Here is a 20282-nt window from a genome sequence, read left to right as displayed (position 1 = left end):
TGTCAACTATCCCAATACCATTGACACAAAAGTGGTCACAGTCTGCACGTGACTGCTGTGTGTCCAGTAGGGGGTTCCATGTAGTAGGAGCAATGATAGGAGGACAATCACATCTGACTGGATGTCTGATGGAAGTGCTTCCTTAAGCTGGCCATAGACGCAAAGATCCGATCTTAGGAATCGTGGATTCGTAGGATTTTCGGACCATGTGTGGAGAGTCCCGACATTTTTCATCCGTCGGAGATTGGTCGTTTGGTCGATCGGACAGGTTAGAAAATTTCTATCGCCTGCGGATAATATCTCTGCGTGTATTGCCGATCGTACGATTTTCAGAGGGAGACTGTCGATTGCTGTCAGGGGCAGAACATTGGGTGATCTGTTCTTATTTGATCGGAATGGTAAAGACTTTGATCTGAATGGTTAGTGGAGGGTCGGGAGATGGGAAAGTCCGATCGTACGTTGATTCGTACGATCGGATCTTTGCGTCTATGGCCAGCTTTAGAGCTGATGGCTGTGGATTAATCATACATACACAGAGCGATATTTGAAAAGGAAAACCCATCAGCTTCTGCAGGGAATCATGGCTGAGGGCAGGCCCAGGGAAATGCCAAGTTTTACCCATCTATCATAGGGGCAAATTTACTAAAGGGCAAAGTGACTAACGCTGGCAAAAATTCGCCAGCGTGACGTCATTTCAGAACTTCACCGATTTACTAACGGGCGTTGTCGTAACTTCGCTAGTGAAGGAGATAGACTCTAGCGGTACTTCGCACCCCAACGCCCAGGGCCGGATTTACATAGTGGGTGCCCCTTGGCCCACTACCGTTCGTCCCCCTTGTCCCCTCCAAGGGGACAGGAGCAATGGGGTTTGGCGAACGGGAAATTAAAAAAAATTATTGTATCTCCAGGGCATCCTCAGTGTTTTTGAACCAATGTACGGTGCAACTTCTGCCGGAACTTACTTACAGAGGTCTGAAGCAGTGTAAAATAACTGGGGCACATCTGGTGTTTGCTTGGCATAAATAAAACACATCTTGATAAATTCAACATTTTTCTTACATAACAAAATGTCTCAATTCGACCTTTGAAAAATCTGCCCCTAAGATTACTATGTTTGTAAGACTGCAGGTGAATCATGACAAGAAACCCTGCTTTTTATTGGCATTCATTGTTTATTTAGATAAATGGTTTATAAAAAAAAAACAGTAAATAAGGAGTGAAGCTTGAAAGAACATTGTCACGCCATTCCTCAATGTCGATGGGTACAGAGGCAGTCAATGAGCAAAAAGCCACAGCATAGTTCATAATTTCAGTCATATTGAGAGAATGTTTTTTGTCTTTTCTGGGGTTTTTTTGTGTTCCCAGCATTTCAGTTCCATCACAAGCTTTGCACAGCGATTTCCAAAGTGATGTCCAGTGATTTGGACAGTGATTTCCAAAGCTTGTCAGTGATTTTCTTCTTAATTGCTTTAATCTTTTCACAACATGCAGGGCTTGTACATGTGTGTATTCCGTACCATTCCTCCGCTGTTGTCTTACTTTCATTTTAGTACTTTGGGGAACTCTGTCATTTCTCCTTTTTCTAAACACTTGAAGAGATGTTCCCTCATTTTTTCATAATCATATTTACAGCAGACATTGCCATTGCTTAGTATCTCATAAGCATTTGCAACTGCATATATCACACAGCTCTTACAACCGGAAACTTGTCTTTCGGCAGGAGCAAATTTGATTGTTTTAAAAGGGTCAGAAACCACTTTTCTGTAGAGTTTCCTTATCTCCTTCCGGGTTCGTTTTGAAGGGATTCTTGGAACGCTGTCTACAATCTCTACGTAATCTTTTCTGTAACAGGTTAGAAAGATGTGATTTCTCTTTTTATCAGCATGAAATTGTACTGATGGTCCAGACACAGGAATAAAACGTTTCTTCACTATGGACTGCAAGCCTTTAGCATTAAACTGCTTTTTTAGAAGTGTTTGTACAGCATCAACAAATACTCTGGGCAGCCCTCTTCTGGGAGTTAGCAACCTTTCTCTGTGCCTTACTGTAAGACCCAATTCAGGGATCCATAACTCTTTCTCCTTGTTTTTGTGCTTTGCATGAGACTTCAATGGAGCACCTGGGTTATTCTCTTGTCGCCCGCTTTCAGTATTTTGCTTCACTTCGTCAGGGACAAGTTTTCGGGTTTTGTTAGCAATTTCACTTTCAAATGAGATTTTCCTCTTCCTCTTGGGGGATTGTTGGTTGTTGGACAATTCAGCAATATTATTAACAGTGATAAAGTCCATGTAATTCTTCTATATAGATTGATATAAAACTTGAAAAATAGTCAATAGATCTAAAAATTCTGTAGACTCTGAATCTCGCAGGACTAAAAGGAAAGAAGTGAAAAATATAATCCGTAAGTTAAAATATAAAAAGTGAAAACTGTAAACCATAAGTTAAAATACTACATTATTTCTGTTGTAAAAAGAATTGTAAAAGTACATTGGAGAGTATAAAACCAATTGAACATATAACAAGATAACTGGTCTGAAGAGATTGCGCTACATTTAACAGTTTACAGAAAAAAATGCCATTTTATAACACATTTAAATGCATAAATGTGAAGCATGTCTGTACTCACCTTCAGTCGGTCTAAGAATGAAGAGCAGTTGGCTGCAACAGGTTTCATACACATTACAGTCATTGTGATGTCATCATGTTATGTCACAAAGGGACATGCATAGCCGCTTGAAGGCTGTTATTGGCAGTTATAGAAATGTTTGCTGTTCATGTTTTGAACTTGATGTGTATATGTTTGATTTGTATTAAAGCATAACTATAATTTGTGCACATTGAGAAGTTAAAAATAAAATGTAGTCAATTAAAAATGTCAGTGTATCACGCAGAAACATCAATTCTTCTTTGTTCAGGAAAAATGCTGCTATTCTTCCACATTTCTGGGAGCAATTGATCTATAAATTGTAAAAACACACAAAAAAAACACTCGATCCGAGAAATATTTTAATAATGAATATTTAAAATTGCACATACAGAACTAACGCCAGGCGAAGTTGTGCTCTGGCGAACGAACGTAACTACGCAAATTCACAAAGATTGAGATTTTACTGAACGTTACCTCTTGTGCCAGACTTGCCTTCTCCACCTCAGACCAGGCGAAGTGCAATAGAGTAGATAGGACTTGGTCAAAAAGTCTCTGAAAATGTTTCTGTCGAAAAAACGCTGGCGTATTTACTTTTTACAGGGTGACAGGCTGCAAAAGATCGTAATTATTTTTGGGGTACCCGGCTTCCCCCCTACATTTCCTAACATATGGCACATAAACTATACACTGGGCTCATGTGTAGGGCAATATAACAACTCTATTTTATTTTATTAAGGTTCCCTGGGCTTGTGTAATGTAATGTATTTGCTGCAACATAAACGTCCATTCAACTTTAACTTCCCGCCGTATGCAAATTAGGCAACACTAGCGCAACTTCGATTTGCTTGCTGCAGTAATGCTAGCGCAACTTCGCCAGCGTTCGGCGCCCTGGACGCAACTTCGGATTTTAGTGAATTAGCGTTGTCCTGGCAAATGTACACCTGGCGAAGTGTTGCAATGGCAGCGAAGTGTCGCTGGCGCAATTTCGGAGGTAAGTAAATTTGCCCCATAGTCTAATAAAACAGCCCTTGGCACAAAATATTTGGTGAATTAATAAAAAGGAGTGTGAGCCTACACATTTATTTACTACGTGAATGAGGGAAAATCATTTTGAGGCACAATATTTGGTCATGCAATGGGCAACAGGGTCAAAATTTGTCCAGAGATGCCGAGAGCTGCAGGTGAACAGGTGGATCCCTCATTAAAGCAGTTTTTCCTCCCTTAAAGCGATAGTGACAAGTTACTATAAAAATCATAGGAACGTGTCAGTATCAAGTAAATGCTGCACCCGTAATTGTTCCCAAAAGCCACCCCAGCCCCCACAAACCTGCATTCACCCGACCCTCCGACACAGCTAAATGATCTTCTGAGCCGTTTCATTGACGCTGGGCTGGGTGTGACACGATACTTCCATAGGCTGTTTACGAATGAAAACAGGAATTCAGCCTGTCGATGGATCGCTCAGCCCCCAGCCCAGCGTCACTGAAGCAACCTGGAAGATCTGTTAGTAGCGTCAGCAAGTGGGCAGCACACAGGTTTGCTGTGCTGGGGGTGGTTTTGCGGAGGGGCTTTTAGGGATAACAATTACGGGCGCAGCATTTACTTTATACTGACACATTCCTATGATTTTTATAGGAATGTGACAGTATCGCTTTAAGTTGAGGGCCCAGGAATCTCATCACTGCCTAGTTCCCCTTCTATAGGGTCTCCACACACAGATCTCAAGTATTTTATATCTATATTGTAAGCAAAGTGTTTCTCGTTATTTTAGTCACCTTACCTTATCATATGTTTGGAATTTTGCCATCATAAAATACTATTAGACACATTTAACCCCCAGGATAATACAAAAATGTGTTCTTGGGTCCCCTGCCTACCAGATTCTCTGTTGCAGGAGATGAGGAGCATTAGAGAATCTGATCCCTACAGAAATTATTTTCAGATCTCAAGAAATGCAGGAACATGAATCCAATAACAGGAGAATTGTAGCTGCACATTTTATGGGATTACACCAGTGATTCCCAACCAGTAGCTCGTAAGCAACATGTTGCTACCCAACCCCTTGGATGTTGCACTCAGTGGCCTCAATGCAGGTGCTTATTTTTCAATTCCAGGCTTGGAGACAAGTTTTGGTTGTATAAAAACCAGGTGCCCTGCCAAACAGAGTCTCATGTAGGATGCCAGTCCATATAGGGACTACCAATAGCCAATCACAGACCTTATTTGGCACCATCCAGGATCATTTTTCATGTTTGTGTTGCTCCCCAAATCTTTTTACATCTGAATGTTGCTCACGGGTGATAAAGATTGGGGACCCCTGGGTTACACAAATCAAGTCCAATGCTGTTGGGCTTAATCTGTGTAACCCCATCCAATTCCAGCAATTGGACTATATAATGCCCTATGGGAGTAGACACAGAGACTTACCCTTCTGGCTTTACTCTGGTACTTGACTGCCTTCTTGGTGTCAGACACTGCTCTTTCCACATAGTCCACGGAATGTTCCACATTATACTCTATGCGGTCGATCATTTCACCCTGATAAAGTTCAGAAAGAAGGAAGGAAAGGAAAAAGAAGAGACCAACAAGAAGGAACAGGAAAGTTTGGGGAAACATTGAAAGAGGAGACATAAAGACCATGAAAGAGAGAGTGTAACACAGAGGAGAGAAGCAGCAGCAGATTTACAGAGGGAGACATTAAAGTGAAACATAAAGGCAGTGAGAATATAGAGCAAGCAGATGAATGGCATTAAAGAGAATATAACGTGCATTTAGATTACAATTCAGAAAGAATTAAGTAAAGTGAATCAGTAGCAAATGACAAGAGAAGTCACACAAAGGGTGAAGAGATAATAGGAGTATAGAAGAGAGGCCATTGAAAAAGGAAGGTATAGGGACAATATATAAAAAAGTAGGAGAAGCAGAGAACAGAAAAAGTGATGAAAGTGTACAGGACAATAGAAGTAGCAGGAATTAAGAGAAAGGAAGAGTGACACATCGTGTACAGAAGGAGACATTAGAAGGAGCAGGTGAAAATGATGACAGGTAGCAGACAAGATAGTGAAAAAAGGAACAAGAGAGAAGGGCCAGAGAAAGAAAATCTTAATAAATTGGCATTAAACCTTCCTGCCTTGCTTGTTACCTGTTCTTCTGCAGGTGACTTTTACCCCCACTTGCTGCTCCAGTCAGCTTTAATCTATATAAACCAAGAGAGAAAGAGACAATTTGCCACTGGGTCTCGCTATAAAACATTCAAATATCAATTACAACAATCACTAATCTACAGGAAGAAAAAAAAGACAGGAAAAAAGGGCAGGACACAGCTAGAACAATTAGAACATCCAGAAAACAACACTTCCTTCTGTGTTTGATTTCTGATGTGTACCAGAACAACAGGCCAATGTAGTGACAATTCAAACAAATGCACAACATGAATTTAGCAAAGCAAAGGGACACTGGGGCTGGCTTTCAAAGTCCCCATCACTGGTCTATATATACAGGCCTGCTGCTTTGTTTTCTGCCTGTGTACAATGATTTAGGCCAGAAAAATAAGTGGTGTAAAAAATATGATGTATTGATAATGCTCCTTAAAGGGGACCCGTCAACCAAAAAAATTATTCAAAATCCTATTTTATCACATCAATCAAGCAAAATGAACTTTAATTACACTATATAAATTATTTGAATCTTGTTTCCTTCAGTCTGGGATTTCAAAATGATAGCAAGCAGGCAGCAGCCATTTTGTGGACACTGTTATTAAGGCCAGTGGCGTAAATACCGGGGGAGCAGGGGGTGCGATTGGGCCAGGGCCCACACCCCCTCAGGGCCCCCCTGGCAGCTTGCGCCACTGTTCTAATGCAGCCGTTTCTGGCCGTACGGAGGGGGCGGGGCCCGCCTGCACGTCCCGCGCCAGGGCCCGCCCCCCTCTAGTTACGTCGCTGATTAAGGCAAGCCTTGTATCATCTCAGAATCTTGTTTGTGCACCAGAATGGGGACCTGATGTCCATCCCCATGCCCTGGCTACACAATTAAATGGTAAAGAGAACGGGGGAATGTGGGGAGAGCAGTGACATCTATGAAGTGCTGAATGGAAAGTAAAAGTAATTGTCTGCTCCACCTCTATGCCCATGGCATAGAGGAGGGGCAGACAATATTTGACAGCTGAGATTTTTAAATGAGCTTACAACAGCTATGAATGCTTTAATAAAAAATAGAAATTGGTTTTTATGTTTAATTTTAAAATGACTTTTATTATACCGATTTTTGTGTCTGGGTGACAGGTCCACTTTAAGTGTGATTTGATGTGTTCAATCCCGATTAGAGAAATGATAGATTAAAAGAACTGGTTATGAAAGTTGAAGTACTTTTTGTTACACTCCATGAAAGCTATTTTAAGGCTATATTATACACCACCTCATGTAAGCCAGTCTAATCAATTGGAAAATTGTATACAGCGTCAGTATCATGGAAGCCATCGAAAGTCAATGGGAAAAATGTAGACAGCACACTGCTTTATACTGTCAATTGGTCAATACATAAGGGATTAAAGAGTCAATACTGGGCCAAATGTGATGTGTGCCCAAGGTACACCCAACACCCTCAAACACCCCCTTCCCCGCAATGAGGTAGTGGAGAAGTGAGGGTGGGGATAAAATGCACAATATGAGTGGATAGCACATAGTATTGCTGCTGTATCAGTCAGACAGAACTAGAGGTAGGTAGGTAGGTAGGTAGGTAGGCAGGCAGCTGAGCTACCCGACTAGTGCTGCCCTACTGTTGCACCATTGGCATGTGCCTCTTGCCTAGCTCTGCTCTGTAAAAGGTTCACTGCCAAGTTCAGTTGACTTTCCCTTTACTCATAAGGAGACTTGCCTTTCTGACCCTATCCAGCCCCAAATAGTAGAAACTAAATTTTTGTCACATAGTTTGGGGAGTGTCGTTCATTATGTTGGATGTTCTGTAACATAAGTTTAAACTTGTCTATATGACCTCCCAAACTTTATGTCATAAGAAAAATATTGTTTTATAAGGCAACAAATGTAGTTACTTTTTATAACTTTTTTATTCTATTTTGGTCTTCTCCTATTCATATACCAGACTCTTATTCAAACCACTCCACAACACTAAGGAATTTCAGACCCTAGCAACCAGAAAGCTTCAGAAACTGCAAGCTGGAGAGCTCATGAGCAAGAAGTGATATATAAAAAAACAAACAAAATGCAAATAATAAAAAAGGTTTATTGCAAATTGTCAAAAACAAGAGTCCTCTGCACTCAACCCATTAGCAATATAGTTAAGACAGAGACATTTTGTGCATACTGCTACTGAAAAATGCCTTACCCTTTAAACAAAACATTGTTTGTCCATATATTGCAATACATTTACCGTAAGCTGGCCAACTACGTCAAAGTCATCCCATATCTGGCTAGTCCTACTCTCAATTTTCATCTGATTCATTAAGAATTCTATTGAGCACAACTTTCCCTTGTTTGTTATAGTTATACAGGAGCAGTGACCAGCTCCATGTTGTGGCGCCCACCCTTCCCAGCTATAGTCAGGTGATCCAACTGGTGTCTAATAAAAGGGCAGCCAAGTTTGGGAGTTTTACTTTGAAAGCAGTAAGTAAGTTGCAGGTAAAACTTTGTCGTCGCTTTGTAAAATGTATAATGAAGCAATAGAATTCTTAATGAATCAGATGAAAATTGAGCGTAGGACTGGCCAGATATGGGATGACTTTGACGTATTTGGCCAGCTTAAATATATTGCAATATATGGACAGACAATCCCTGTTTTGTTTAAAGGGTAAGGCATTTTTCAGTAGCACAAAATGTCTCTGTCTTAATATATTGATAATGGGAGTGCAGAGGACTCTTGTATTTGTCTATATGTATTTTGTGGTCACAGCCTCATTGCACCCCCGCCTAATGGTTTTAAAAATTAGTGGTGAGCACAACTTTCCCTTGTTTGTTATTGCAAATTGTCTAATAATATCACTCTCTATTATGATATTAAAAGTAAATTGAATGGTCCAACAGCCCAAGACAAAAAAATTGATCTGATTGGTTGATTCAAACCTTACAGACCTCAGAAACTGAGAAAAAAAAAAAGCAGGCAGCTATCTAGATTTATATTATTTACATAACTACAGCCCCCTCCAGTTGCAACATATTTATTTGGTGTACATGTGCATTACATGCTAGCCTTCTTTACGGGGGTTATCAAAGTCCGATTTTATCTCAACATTTTCTTCTACAAACTCAGATCAAATCCGCTCTGTTTTTTTACGCTTATTTATTATTACATTTTCCCAAAATTTTGCTTTGCAGGAAAAAATCCAATTTTCACTATTATTTCTAATTTTTCACCCAAAAACTCTGACTTTTTATAGATTTTTCACCCGAAAACTCAGATTTCTTATGCTGTTTGCCTGAAAACTCCAAAAACGTAGGGGTACTGCACGAAACGCAGCGCACATCAAAAAAATCATTGGGACTTCTCCCATTGACTTATTTGCAATCCTCGACAGGTCTGAGATGCCAGATTTTCTGATTCTGACTTTTCCATCCTCGGGGTTTAATAATTCCGAAAAATTCGTGATTTTTTTAAAAAAAAAAAAATCACAAATTTTTCAGAGTTTAGTAAATAACCCCCTACAAGTATCATCCATTAGTGATAGACAGGTCTACAATTTTTCAGCCTGCAGCACCCCTTCCAAACGTCTGGACCAAGTTACTTGTCACTTTTAAAGTCCGGAACCGGTGTGACCTCATTAATGATGTCAGAGATGTGTAGGGTTGGGTTAAAAATGTGACTGAAAGGGTTGGGATAAAGGCAGAGGTGTTACAGGAAACAGCAGGTCCTGCTGAAAGTGTGGCCTATCCATTCCTAAACTATTCTGCTGACTGAACCCACTGCTATCCCTATCCATATATATATTAGAAGGAAGTGACGGCCAACACGGAAAGTGACAGACAGGGCAAGATGAATAAAATAGTGATGTACTTTATGTAAGACTGAACGATATGCTGCATGACTAAATCTGTGCCATCTGTTCCATGTATGGTTATAAATTTATGGTTTTGAACAGTGTTACATCATTTTACAACTTCCATAATTTTGTACATTTAAAACGTTGCTTCCGTTTTATGGGGAAAATGATAGCTTAAATGTTACTCATCTCGCCCAGTGTCTCCCAGCAGAATTTTGGCCACCAGACTAAAGAGAAGACAGGACAGCACACAAGCACAGATAAAAATCCAGTACCTACCAGCTGAGCTCTCATCCCACATGCAGCATGGGAAGTAAAAAGAGGAGGGAAGGTCAGAGAACCATTGCACAATGGCAAGGTACTGAGTAGAGGACCTCCATGCCTACATTGCTAGTGACTGTCTGCTTAAGGGGAAAATATGTTAATACATAATCCATGCTGCATCTTCAGACTGAAGCAAATAGACCTATAAGTTTGGGATGCTGCTCCCTTGCCCAGTGCCATACACACCTGACTCTCTACAAGCATGGCCATGTCCATAAACATATCGTGCAGCTCGCGGATGCTGTTTTCTAGCTTGATGATTTCGCTGTGCCGCGTCTCAATTTCATTTAGAGCCTGCTTGGTAATATTGGAGTCCATAATTATCTGAAAAAGAAGGAAACCAGTAAATAGACATCCAGCGCTGCTTCATGAGCCACAGTAATTTCCCAATTTACTACTTACTTTAACAGAGTCAGGAGCAGTAATAAGAACAGAATGTAACTGACTGAAATGTAGTTACAATCGTTACATCTAAATATATCAATACAATTATTACACAAGCCCAGACATATTATTAAGGACTCTGAAGGCACAGATCTGAGACTTCTGCTATAATATACCTAGGGTGCTATCCTTATTATGGGGAGTGTAATAGTATTCGCTACCATGTCCCTTTGAAGATATGGCCATGTTCCCTACTGGGTCCTAGATATGAAATACAAAAAAAATCCCTGCGTAAGGTCATATGGGGATCTAGTGGCCTCCCTTCTATACAATGTTTCTATATGGCAAACTCATAAGGATTAAAACATGTGGCCCTTTGAATTGGGTTCCATCCAAAGAAAAAAAAATCCCTAAGGTACATAAGGAAGGAAAGTCTTTTCCATCCATGAAAACACATACAGAAAGTATTTGTACTATGGTAACCCACACCCAACCCTAACCACTAAAATGTTGCAAGTGGAGGACCTGCACCCAACCCACATCATCTCACTCTGTAAGCTACTTTTGTGCACACCTCTTGTTCCAAGTCAGGGAATTGTCCGGAAGCAGAGTATGAGTGTACTTGCTCAGTCTGACCTACAGTCAACCCTAACCTGTAATGGTTGGCCAGATTTCAACCCGCCTGATCTGGTGCAGAGTGATATAGGGATATGGATTATATAACTAGTAAAGATTTACCCTTTTAAACTGGGATGCAGGCATGAAGGCTAAAAGGGGTGCTTACTTACAAGGTACAGTGTGCAAAGTGCAATTTTTGGACACAAAAAGCCATATTTTTTTATCCACAATGCAACATCCCCCCCCCCAGAATGTCAGCATCATTAAGACTGAATGCAGGAGTTGCTCCACTGAATTTAAACCCCATGTGGAAAACAATTACTCATTCCTGTTTTTGTGCCACAAGTTGCAGTCAGAGTGGGAATTTCATCATCGCCAGCTCTCAATGTTAAGACACCACTAGCGCGTGATTATTTTGCTTCAAGTCTGTGATGTCCATTGATGCAGCCCAGCATAGTAAATCTGAAACTACAGCCTTGTCCAGGGTGGCAGTAGCTCCACGGTCCCCCAGTATAATTAAAAGCAACTGTGCACAATTCATCTGCAGAGCCAGGGCCGGATACAATGGATGTCTGAATACAAGTACCATTAATGAATGGTGTCAATATTGGCATCCATATTAGCATGCCTACACATGTGGTTGTAAATGACTTTTTAGCATCTGATGGCCAACTTACCCCTGAGGAGAAAATAGCTGGATTTCCACTCTCCAGCATGTCCTCCAGCTCTTCACTGGTTGTGGTTCTGCCAGCTGTAAAGGAGTAGAACTTAATGAGATATTACTCTGTCCTGCTCATTCAATGTGAACACACATCAGCTTCATCCTCTCTAGCGTCCAATCCTTGAAGTTACATGGAAGTCAGGTTCACCATGCTCTGGCTGGTTTTGCCTGTATTTAGTGCTGATTATTTACCAAACAAATGTTCTTTTTTATATATATTTTTGTGCAGAAAATGCTTAGAGCGAGCATGACTAGATCATCCTGTCTGAATCCTGGATCTGGTGCATCCGTACTCCGAATCAAACAGTTTTAACTAGGCAGAGTAACAGTACTTTATATTTATCTATGGAAAACCCCTTAATTTTCGTGTATCTGGTCTTTTAAAGGAACAGTTCAGTGTGAAAATAAAAACTGTGTTAATAGATAGGCTGTGCAAAATGACAGATGTTTCTAATATAGTTAATTAGCCAAAAATGTAATGTATAAAGGCTGGAGTGACTGGATGTCTAACATAATAGCCAGAACACTACTTCTGATTTTCAACTCTATAACTCTGAGTTAGTCAGTTACTTGAAGGGGGGCCACATGGGACATAACTGTTCAGTGAGTTTGCAATTGATCCTCAGCATTCAGCTCAGATTCACAAGCAACAGATATGACCCATGTGGCCCCCCTCAAGTCTCTGATTGGTTACAGCCTGGTAACCAGGGTAAACAGTCAGTGTAAACAAAGAGAGCTGAAAAGCAGGAAGTAGTGTTCTGGCAATTATATTAAACATCCGGTCACTCCAGCCTTTATACATTACATTTTTGGCTAAATATATTAGAAACGTTTTATTTTTGCACAGCCTGTTCTATCTATTCACCCATTTTTTATTTTTACACTGAACAATTCCTTTAATATGTGAGGATGAACCCTACATATATCTCATGTCTTCGTTTATGCGTTTTCTTTAGAACAATAGGCATCAAGTGTGCAGCTATGTCTCTGCCTAACAGTGCTCCAGCTTCAAGTGTTATATTGCACTACCAAATAGCTTATTTTCTAAATAAAGGATCTACAGCCACTGTAAGCCCCAATCCAGCTTCCAGCACAGCCCAAGGACATATCCAACAACGTCAGATATTTTCTTCTCTCTTCGAGTCCCTGTCCATGTCATGCTGTGAGCACACTGTCAAGTGGATGCATGCTCTGGCGGGGATGATGTAGCCTTCATGGAAATAGATAAGACATTTCCTGAGCTGCCTGAGGAGACCATGACTTTTCTTATGTAGTATCTCCATTTCTCATCATCTAAAGACAATTACTGCTAGCGTTAACTAGTTCTGTACTAGCAATGTTACAATGCACCACAAAGCTGCGGCTATTTTAACATTTATCCGGCGATCAAATGGCACTTACATTTCTAGTTTTGGTTTTACACTTACTATCTATCCGGCACTTTGAGTTGACAGTAACTTAAAGGGCAAAGGCAGCTGCTTTATGGCTGAAGTAGGATTAACATCCAAGAAGCTGTGTTACTGCCATACCTTATAACTCAGTGTAAAAGCAATTTATAGAATCCTGCCCATTTACTCCTTCAAACCTGCTTGCAGGGCAACCACAATTTATAGCATCAAGGCCCTATACTCTCTAAAACCCACTGGAAGGCTAAAAGCAATTTATAGAATCCTGCCTCTATGCTCCCTCAAACCCACTAGAAAGGCAACAGCAATTTATAAGACCATGCCCCTATACTCTCTGAAACCCACTGGAAAAACAACAACAATTTATATAATCCTGTCCCTATACTCCCTCAATCCCACTGGAAGGGCAACAGCAATTGACTTACACTTCCTCATATCTAGTGACAATAAAATAGCAATTCGTGGAGTTCTTCCTTCCCCTTTAGTGTAACCACAACCGTCCCACTCGTGAACGAGTGAAACAGAAGTTTCCAGAGTCCTGCCCCCCAGCTTCTTCATCTCCACCGACAACAGCAACTTAATTAGAATCACATCTGTCCCCAAAATCTATCATCCAAATACAAATTAACCGACTTCTGTTAGCTGTAAGTTAAGGATCTCGGTCAAGGTATTTCCACAATGCTATAGTTCCTGTAGCAGATATAATGGCTTATTAGGGCAACATTAAATGGGTCTCTTATCAACATAGGAAACATTTTTATCTGGGTAGTAACCCAAAGCAACCAATACTGTAATTTGATTGGATGGTTGCTATCAGATAAGGCACTGGTGCAAATCTAACCAACTGCAGATGTTCCTATAGCTGTAAATGTGTGCATACTATATTGTATTTCCACTTACTGATTTCCAGCTGTCGTTGGATTCGGCCTTTGCATCTCTCACGGTAGTCGGATTGGGTGGCGTTGTATTCGGACATCACTTCAACAAACTTTCGTGACAGTGTTGAATGCTGAGAGACAGAATAAGAGGAAAGTGAGCCCTTTTAATAAAGTTTTTCCTTCATCTGAGAGTCCTTCACGGCTGGCATAGTACCAATGGATTGGAGGAAAGCTGAGGAAATTCCAAAAAAAGGTTTATGGTCTGAGCCTGGTAATTATATGCCTGTATGCAGGTCCGGACTGAGAATTAAAATAGGCCCTGGCATTTCAGGTACACAGAGGCCCAATCAGACCACACAGAGGCCCAAACAGCCTCCACCAGCCCACTAAATACTGACTTTCTATGGGACCTTCTAGCAACCCCTCTGGCATTTGCCAGAACCCACAGATTGCCAGTCCGGGCCTGCCTGTATGATATATGAAGGCTGGTTAAGAGACAATTATGTTCTGCAGCATGGCATTATGTCTAGTACGCAGCTTAGTTTTATTAAAGAAAGACTATGTGCAACAATTATTTTTTTTTACAGTCAAGGAAGGATAAAGTAAATGTGGCTGTTTTCAATTTGCCAAGATTTCGATACAGTGCTATGCAAAGAGCTGTCGTATATGCAGCATTGATTTATATAGAACCAGAAGTGATTTACAATAATTTATTTAAAAAAAACAAAAAACAGCGGTTAAAGTCTGTTCAACATGAGTTCAATAAATATAGATTGCGCAGAACATATTTTTTTGCCTTATGTTTTAATTACAAAACATCAATGTTTTTTGTTATTTCTTGAGCTACACAGGGCAAACTGAAAAACTGAAGCTACTCCATGTTTGGCACCTTTCGAGGTAAATATAACCAGTAAAGATCACCAGTATACACCTCTCATCCTTCCCCCATTGTTGTGACTCTTTAATTAATCTAATAATCCACCTTGCAAGGACCAAACTGTTTTTTCACTGTTTAACCTGCTTAGCTGAAGAAATAAAAAACAAATATATTTTTAGTGTTTACAGCAATAGGTTCTATTCACTCCACACATGTTACACCAGGGTGTATACCCCACTTTGAAGCAGTGATTCACCATTAAATTAACTTTTAGTATGTTAAATAATGCCCTATTCCTTTGCAGTTGGCCTTCATTATTTAGAATTTATTAATTATTTGCCATTTGCCTACCTTTTTTTTTTTTTACATAATCTCAGCTTTCAAATGGGGATCACAGACCAACACAGCCAAAAAGCTATTGCTTTGTGAGCTTACAATTTTATTATAATTGTTGCTTTTTATTCCTTGGACTTCAGTACACAAAAATGACTAGTTATAAAAAAAAAAAGGGTATCCAAACTGTAATTGTGTATAGTGGAGAAGAGGCTCTTAAGGGGGAGGGGAATGATTATCATTCTACTCAGATGCCTTATTTCATAGTTGCTCATTCTAGAGGACACAAGGACATCTATTGAGATTGGAAGCAAGTAGGTTTATTCTTAAGGCCCCCATACACGGGCCGATAAAAGCTGCCGACAGACCAAGTCTGGGCCATGTGTGGGGCCCGTAGGATCCCAGTCAGATCTGTGCATTGATGTGATCCCGTAATCTAACTGCCCGTATCGGATGCATTATGATCCAGTCGTTGGGCCCTAGGGCCCACGATCGGATCAGCCGATATTGCCCACTTCAATGTGGGCATATCAGGGAGAGACCGCGAAACAAACGGATCTCTACGCCTATGGCCACCTTTAAGCTATATACAATAACAAATAATAATAATAGACCTGTAAAGTTGGGGAATTCTTTCCCCAATTTGGGTGTAATGGCAGATACATTAGATAGTTAAAAAAAAAAAAAGAGAGAGTTGGAAAGGGAGAATTACAACCTTGCTGAAATTAACAGAGTTCAAATAAATCTGATCCAGGGACTGATCTAAGGAATATCCAGTTTTGCCCCAAAGCTTATTTGGAGATGGCTTCAGATTTCATTTAACAACCTTACTCCGGATGAGTTAGAAGTTGGGCAGGATTTACTGACAAAGGGCTGAAATTGATGGAAAACACAGAACCACCTTCAGGAAACAGCAATGCTTCTTAAGCATCCTTATTTAAAACTATGAAAATTTGATTTGTTATTGGGTGCATTGTTAGCCCTAAAGGAGAAATCTACTCTAAGTACATGTTCTTTTATGATCTATATATACTGTATATACACATCTCTTGCCTTACCAGAGGCATATCCCCCAGACAAGTAGCACCCTATATTTACAGCCATCTGTTTGTTCATCTTCTGTTGCAGTCTAAAGAATAGGTCTTTGCTGTGACAAGTAATGAAGCCAGTCTGGCTATATATTATAAGCACACATGTACGGGCGTATCTCTTTGCACACAATATGTTACTTCTAAAACATATTGTTTTGCTTTAAATAACACTAAAGTAAATCACTGCCTTGTCGGCTCCATCCACTGGTGCCTGGATTGTGATAACACTTCTTTGGCAAGGACACCATCCAGGCAGGTCTTTGCCTGATTTAATCACTCAATTTGAAAGCCAAAGCAAGTTCACATAATAATTTAATCCTTCATCCTGCAATCTGGAGCTGCTTTGTCTGGAAGCCCCCAAATTTCAATTTCTATGGGGGGATCTACAGGTAAAGAAGCTTCAACCCGCATTAATGGCCCAACTTGGGCCGCAGTCAACAACATTTTTAGCTATATATTGACAAGATTTGATCTTTTTGAGTAATAATGTCAGTCATTTGGTTTGGTACATGGTCAATACAGGATGAGTTAGCCAATAATAGTGTATTGCCAATTTAAGAAATGGCCTCTTTCTTTCTCTTCTATAAACTGGAAAAATGTAGACCAGGTATGAAATATAATACCCAGAATGATTTGCGGTAAAAATAGGCTAATGCTAGATTTGTTAACATTAAGGGGGTTATTTAATAAACTCCGAATGCAAAAATCACTAAAAAAAAATATTTTTTTTTTTATAAAATCGGACTTTTAAAAAATCACAGATTTTTCGGAATTTATTAAACCACGAGGATGGAAAAGTAAGAATAATAAAATCCAGCATCTCAGACCTGTCGAGGTTGCGCATAAGTCAATGGGAGAAGTCCCAATGATTTTATGATGTGCGCTGGGTTTCGTGCAATACCCCTAATTATTCTGAGTTTTTGGGCAAAAAACATAAGAAATTTTATTCTTGGTGGGGGCGCGACCATGCCAAAACAATCAAACATATGTAAAATCAAATAAGAAATGTAAGCTTAGACAAATGTAAATAATTATTAATTTTGTTCTCAAGAAATCCAAATCTAATGCAGAGCCAGCAATTCTTTTGCATATCACATGTTTTTGTCAAATTATATGAAGTTGTTGACACTGACTTTCTGACTCTCATTTTCCAGTTCCAATTAAGATAATCAAACCAGCACTGACCAAATATGAAGCATCTAATGATCCACACAAGTGCAGGTGATCTTCCACCAGTAAAGAAGTGAAATGCGTCACAACCTCCAGCCTTTAAACTCAGGATCTCATTATCAGTTCATTTATAGCCAAACAGCCAATAGAGTGACTAAATAAATAACTCTGCCTAAGCTAACCAACTGAAAAGAGAATGTTCTTATTCTGGTTGTGTATGTAACCCACCTGTGTCTTACGTATACGTAAGTCTGCTGAGGAGCGGTTCAGTGCTTCTTCTTGTTCAATGCTCTGTTCAATACCTACAACGGAGGACAGACTCAGATTTTACAGGAAGAAAAGGGACAGCATAATACAATATACAAGTATGGTATCAGTCATCTAGAAACCAGTTATCCAGAAAGCACCAAATTATGGGAAGGTAGTCTCCCATAAAACCCATTGTAATCAAATAAAACAGATTTTTCAAATGGATTTTCTTTTTCTCTCTAATAATAAAACAGTGCCTTGTACTTGATCCCAACTAAGATATAATTAATCCTTATTGGAGACAAAACAATCCTATTGGGTTTATTTAATGTTTAAATTAAGTTTATGTAGGTTTCAATTATGGAGATCCAAATTACAAAAGGATCCCTTGATCCAGAAAACCCCAGGTCCCGAGCAATAATCAGTAATGTAACTAGAGGGGGGTGGGCCCCTGGTGCGGGAGGTGGAGGAGTTTCATGACCATATAAAAACACAAGGTCGAAGGCTGAGTGTTTTTATACAGGTCATGGAACTCCAAGGTAACTTCTAATACCCTCATATTTTGCAACATGGGGTCCTTTATTTATAATAATGATTCAAGTGACAAAAATGACATCACTACTCACCGTTTATAACTGATGACATCAGTACTCACCGTTTATAAGGATATAATTTACAAAATATTCGTGGCTTTTCTGTATTATATATATATATATATATATATATATATATATATATATATATATATATATATATATATATACACATACATACACACACACACACGGCATTGTATCTATAAACAGTGGCAACTACTTGCAACTTTTAAATGGAAAGCATAACCTTTGTCTAGAAACATCTATCTTTCCTATTTCCCAACTAGGCAGTTTGTATAACAACAGTGGTTCTATTATTTTGGCATCTACATTACTTTGGTTTCTTTATGTACTTATAACAGGACAGAGTAAGGCTCTTTTTATTCAATATCCATTTTGGATCAGTTAGTGAAAAGAAAAAAAGATAAGCTGGAATAGAATTAGTTAAGACCCAGTAGAAAACAGCAAAGGCAAAACATAAACATGGAGAGTGTGCTGCTAGAGACACGCAAGTACTCACCTTTCAGCTTGGAACGGACCTTGTTGGCTGTCTTTTTGATGTCTGACATTAACTCTTCCAGCTCGGCCTTTGTTTCTGTGGAAAGATGCAGTTGGAAAAGTGTTAACAACTAACACCTGCACATCATACACAAAGTGTGACAAGTAGAAAGAGATGAACAGCGCATCATACCTTAAAGCTACACAATCAACGTAGTTCAGCACATGCTGGATGCATCTAATCACACCTCCACCTTATCTAAATGGTAATAGACTAATAAAAACCGATTGCTGATTGGTTGCTCTTTGCATCTGCAATTTATCCATACCTTTGTAAATGAGCTCTCATATATTTTGAACATCTCCTCTAGCTATTGGCCACCAAAGGTAATCCAGTAATTGATCAAGTTGTTTTCCTATTCAAAATTTGATGATGGTATGTTTCTTCTTGGTAATTGGTTTGGGGAATGTGCAATTGAACTTTTTGTGAACTGGGTATGTAATTGTTTCAACACCCCTGACTTACAATTAGGGGCAGATTTATCAAAGGTCGAGGTGAATTTTCAAATTCAAAAAATTCGAATTTCAAGCTATTTTTTGTGTACTTCGACTAGGGAATAGTCCAAATTCGATTTTTTTAAAAAAATTCGAATATCGAAATGTATCATGCACTGTCTCTTTAAAAATTCAACTTCGACCATTCCCCATCTTAAACCTGCCAAATTGCTGTTTTAGCCTATGGGGGACCTGCTAGAACCTATTTGGAGTCAATTGGTGGACTTTGAAAAATAGACCTTCGATTCATACGATTCGAATTCAGCCGAATACGGACCTATTCGATCGAAAACGGACCTGTTCTTCAAAAAAAAAACTTCAACTTAATTTCTGAAATTCGACCCTTGATAAATATGCCCCTAAGTGTAGCATTTAAAATCATTTAAATATTTAACTATACTATCCATAATTGGCTATATATTACTGAATCTATGAACATGTCTATGACTGGCACACTCCTGCAGTTTGCATATTTTCAAGACTATTAATAAGCAATCACCCTCAAACGTCATCATCTTATAGGCTGGGGCACTCGGTATTCGGCCTATGGTTGCCATCTTCCTTCCTATCTAATAGCGGCTTTGTGAACCGGTGCGTCGATGATGTCAGTTGGTGGTGTGAAATCAGATGGGTTAGGCAGAAAATAGGGGAGTGGGGCAGGAAAGTGTATGGGGAAATGGGTGGGCCTGTGGTTAGTAGGGGAGATCGGCAGCGAAGAGGGTAAATAAAAGGCAGGTATTTATAATTTACTGGCACGTACATTGCCAGTGAGTTTATAATACTGGTGCCGACTTTAATGAGAACCCAAGGTAAGCCTATTGCTCCCCTTTCTGAGGGGGCAATAATTCTCTTGACACAATAACTCTCCCACTTGCTGCCTGAGGAGGAACAGGAGCACTGGAACTAAGGGTAGACACTGTTGTGGCCTAGGCACGTGCCTCTTCTGC

General features: G+C 39.7%; 1 protein-coding gene across 3 annotated transcripts in view; it reads right to left on the bottom strand.

Annotated features, from left to right (window-relative positions):
• stx1a.S (syntaxin 1A S homeolog) overlaps nt 1-20282 on the bottom strand; it is a 91938-nt gene that overhangs the window by 10709 nt on the left and 60947 nt on the right. The window contains exons 4-10 of one of the 3 annotated variants that reach the window (XM_041583564.1): nt 18803-18877; nt 17666-17739; nt 13989-14097; nt 11639-11712; nt 10146-10283; nt 5790-5843; nt 5075-5185 (exon numbers count right to left, since the gene is read on the bottom strand). In XM_041583564.1, the coding sequence (XP_041439498.1) occupies nt 5811-5843; nt 10146-10283; nt 11639-11712; nt 13989-14097; nt 17666-17739; nt 18803-18877 (503 nt within the window). In that variant the 3' untranslated portion in view covers nt 5075-5185; nt 5790-5810. Of the gene's footprint in view, nt 1-5074; nt 5844-10145; nt 10284-11638; nt 11713-13988; nt 14098-17665; nt 17740-18802; nt 18878-20282 lie in introns of those variants that run through there. The other 2 variants (XM_041583562.1, XM_041583563.1) reach the window with 2 other exon arrangements.

The sequence above is a fragment of the Xenopus laevis genome, chromosome 2S, assembly GCF_017654675.1.
Source record: "Xenopus laevis strain J_2021 chromosome 2S, Xenopus_laevis_v10.1, whole genome shotgun sequence".
Taxonomy (NCBI): domain Eukaryota; kingdom Metazoa; phylum Chordata; class Amphibia; order Anura; family Pipidae; genus Xenopus; species Xenopus laevis.
This window is presented reverse-complemented; position numbering and strand designations above follow the sequence as displayed.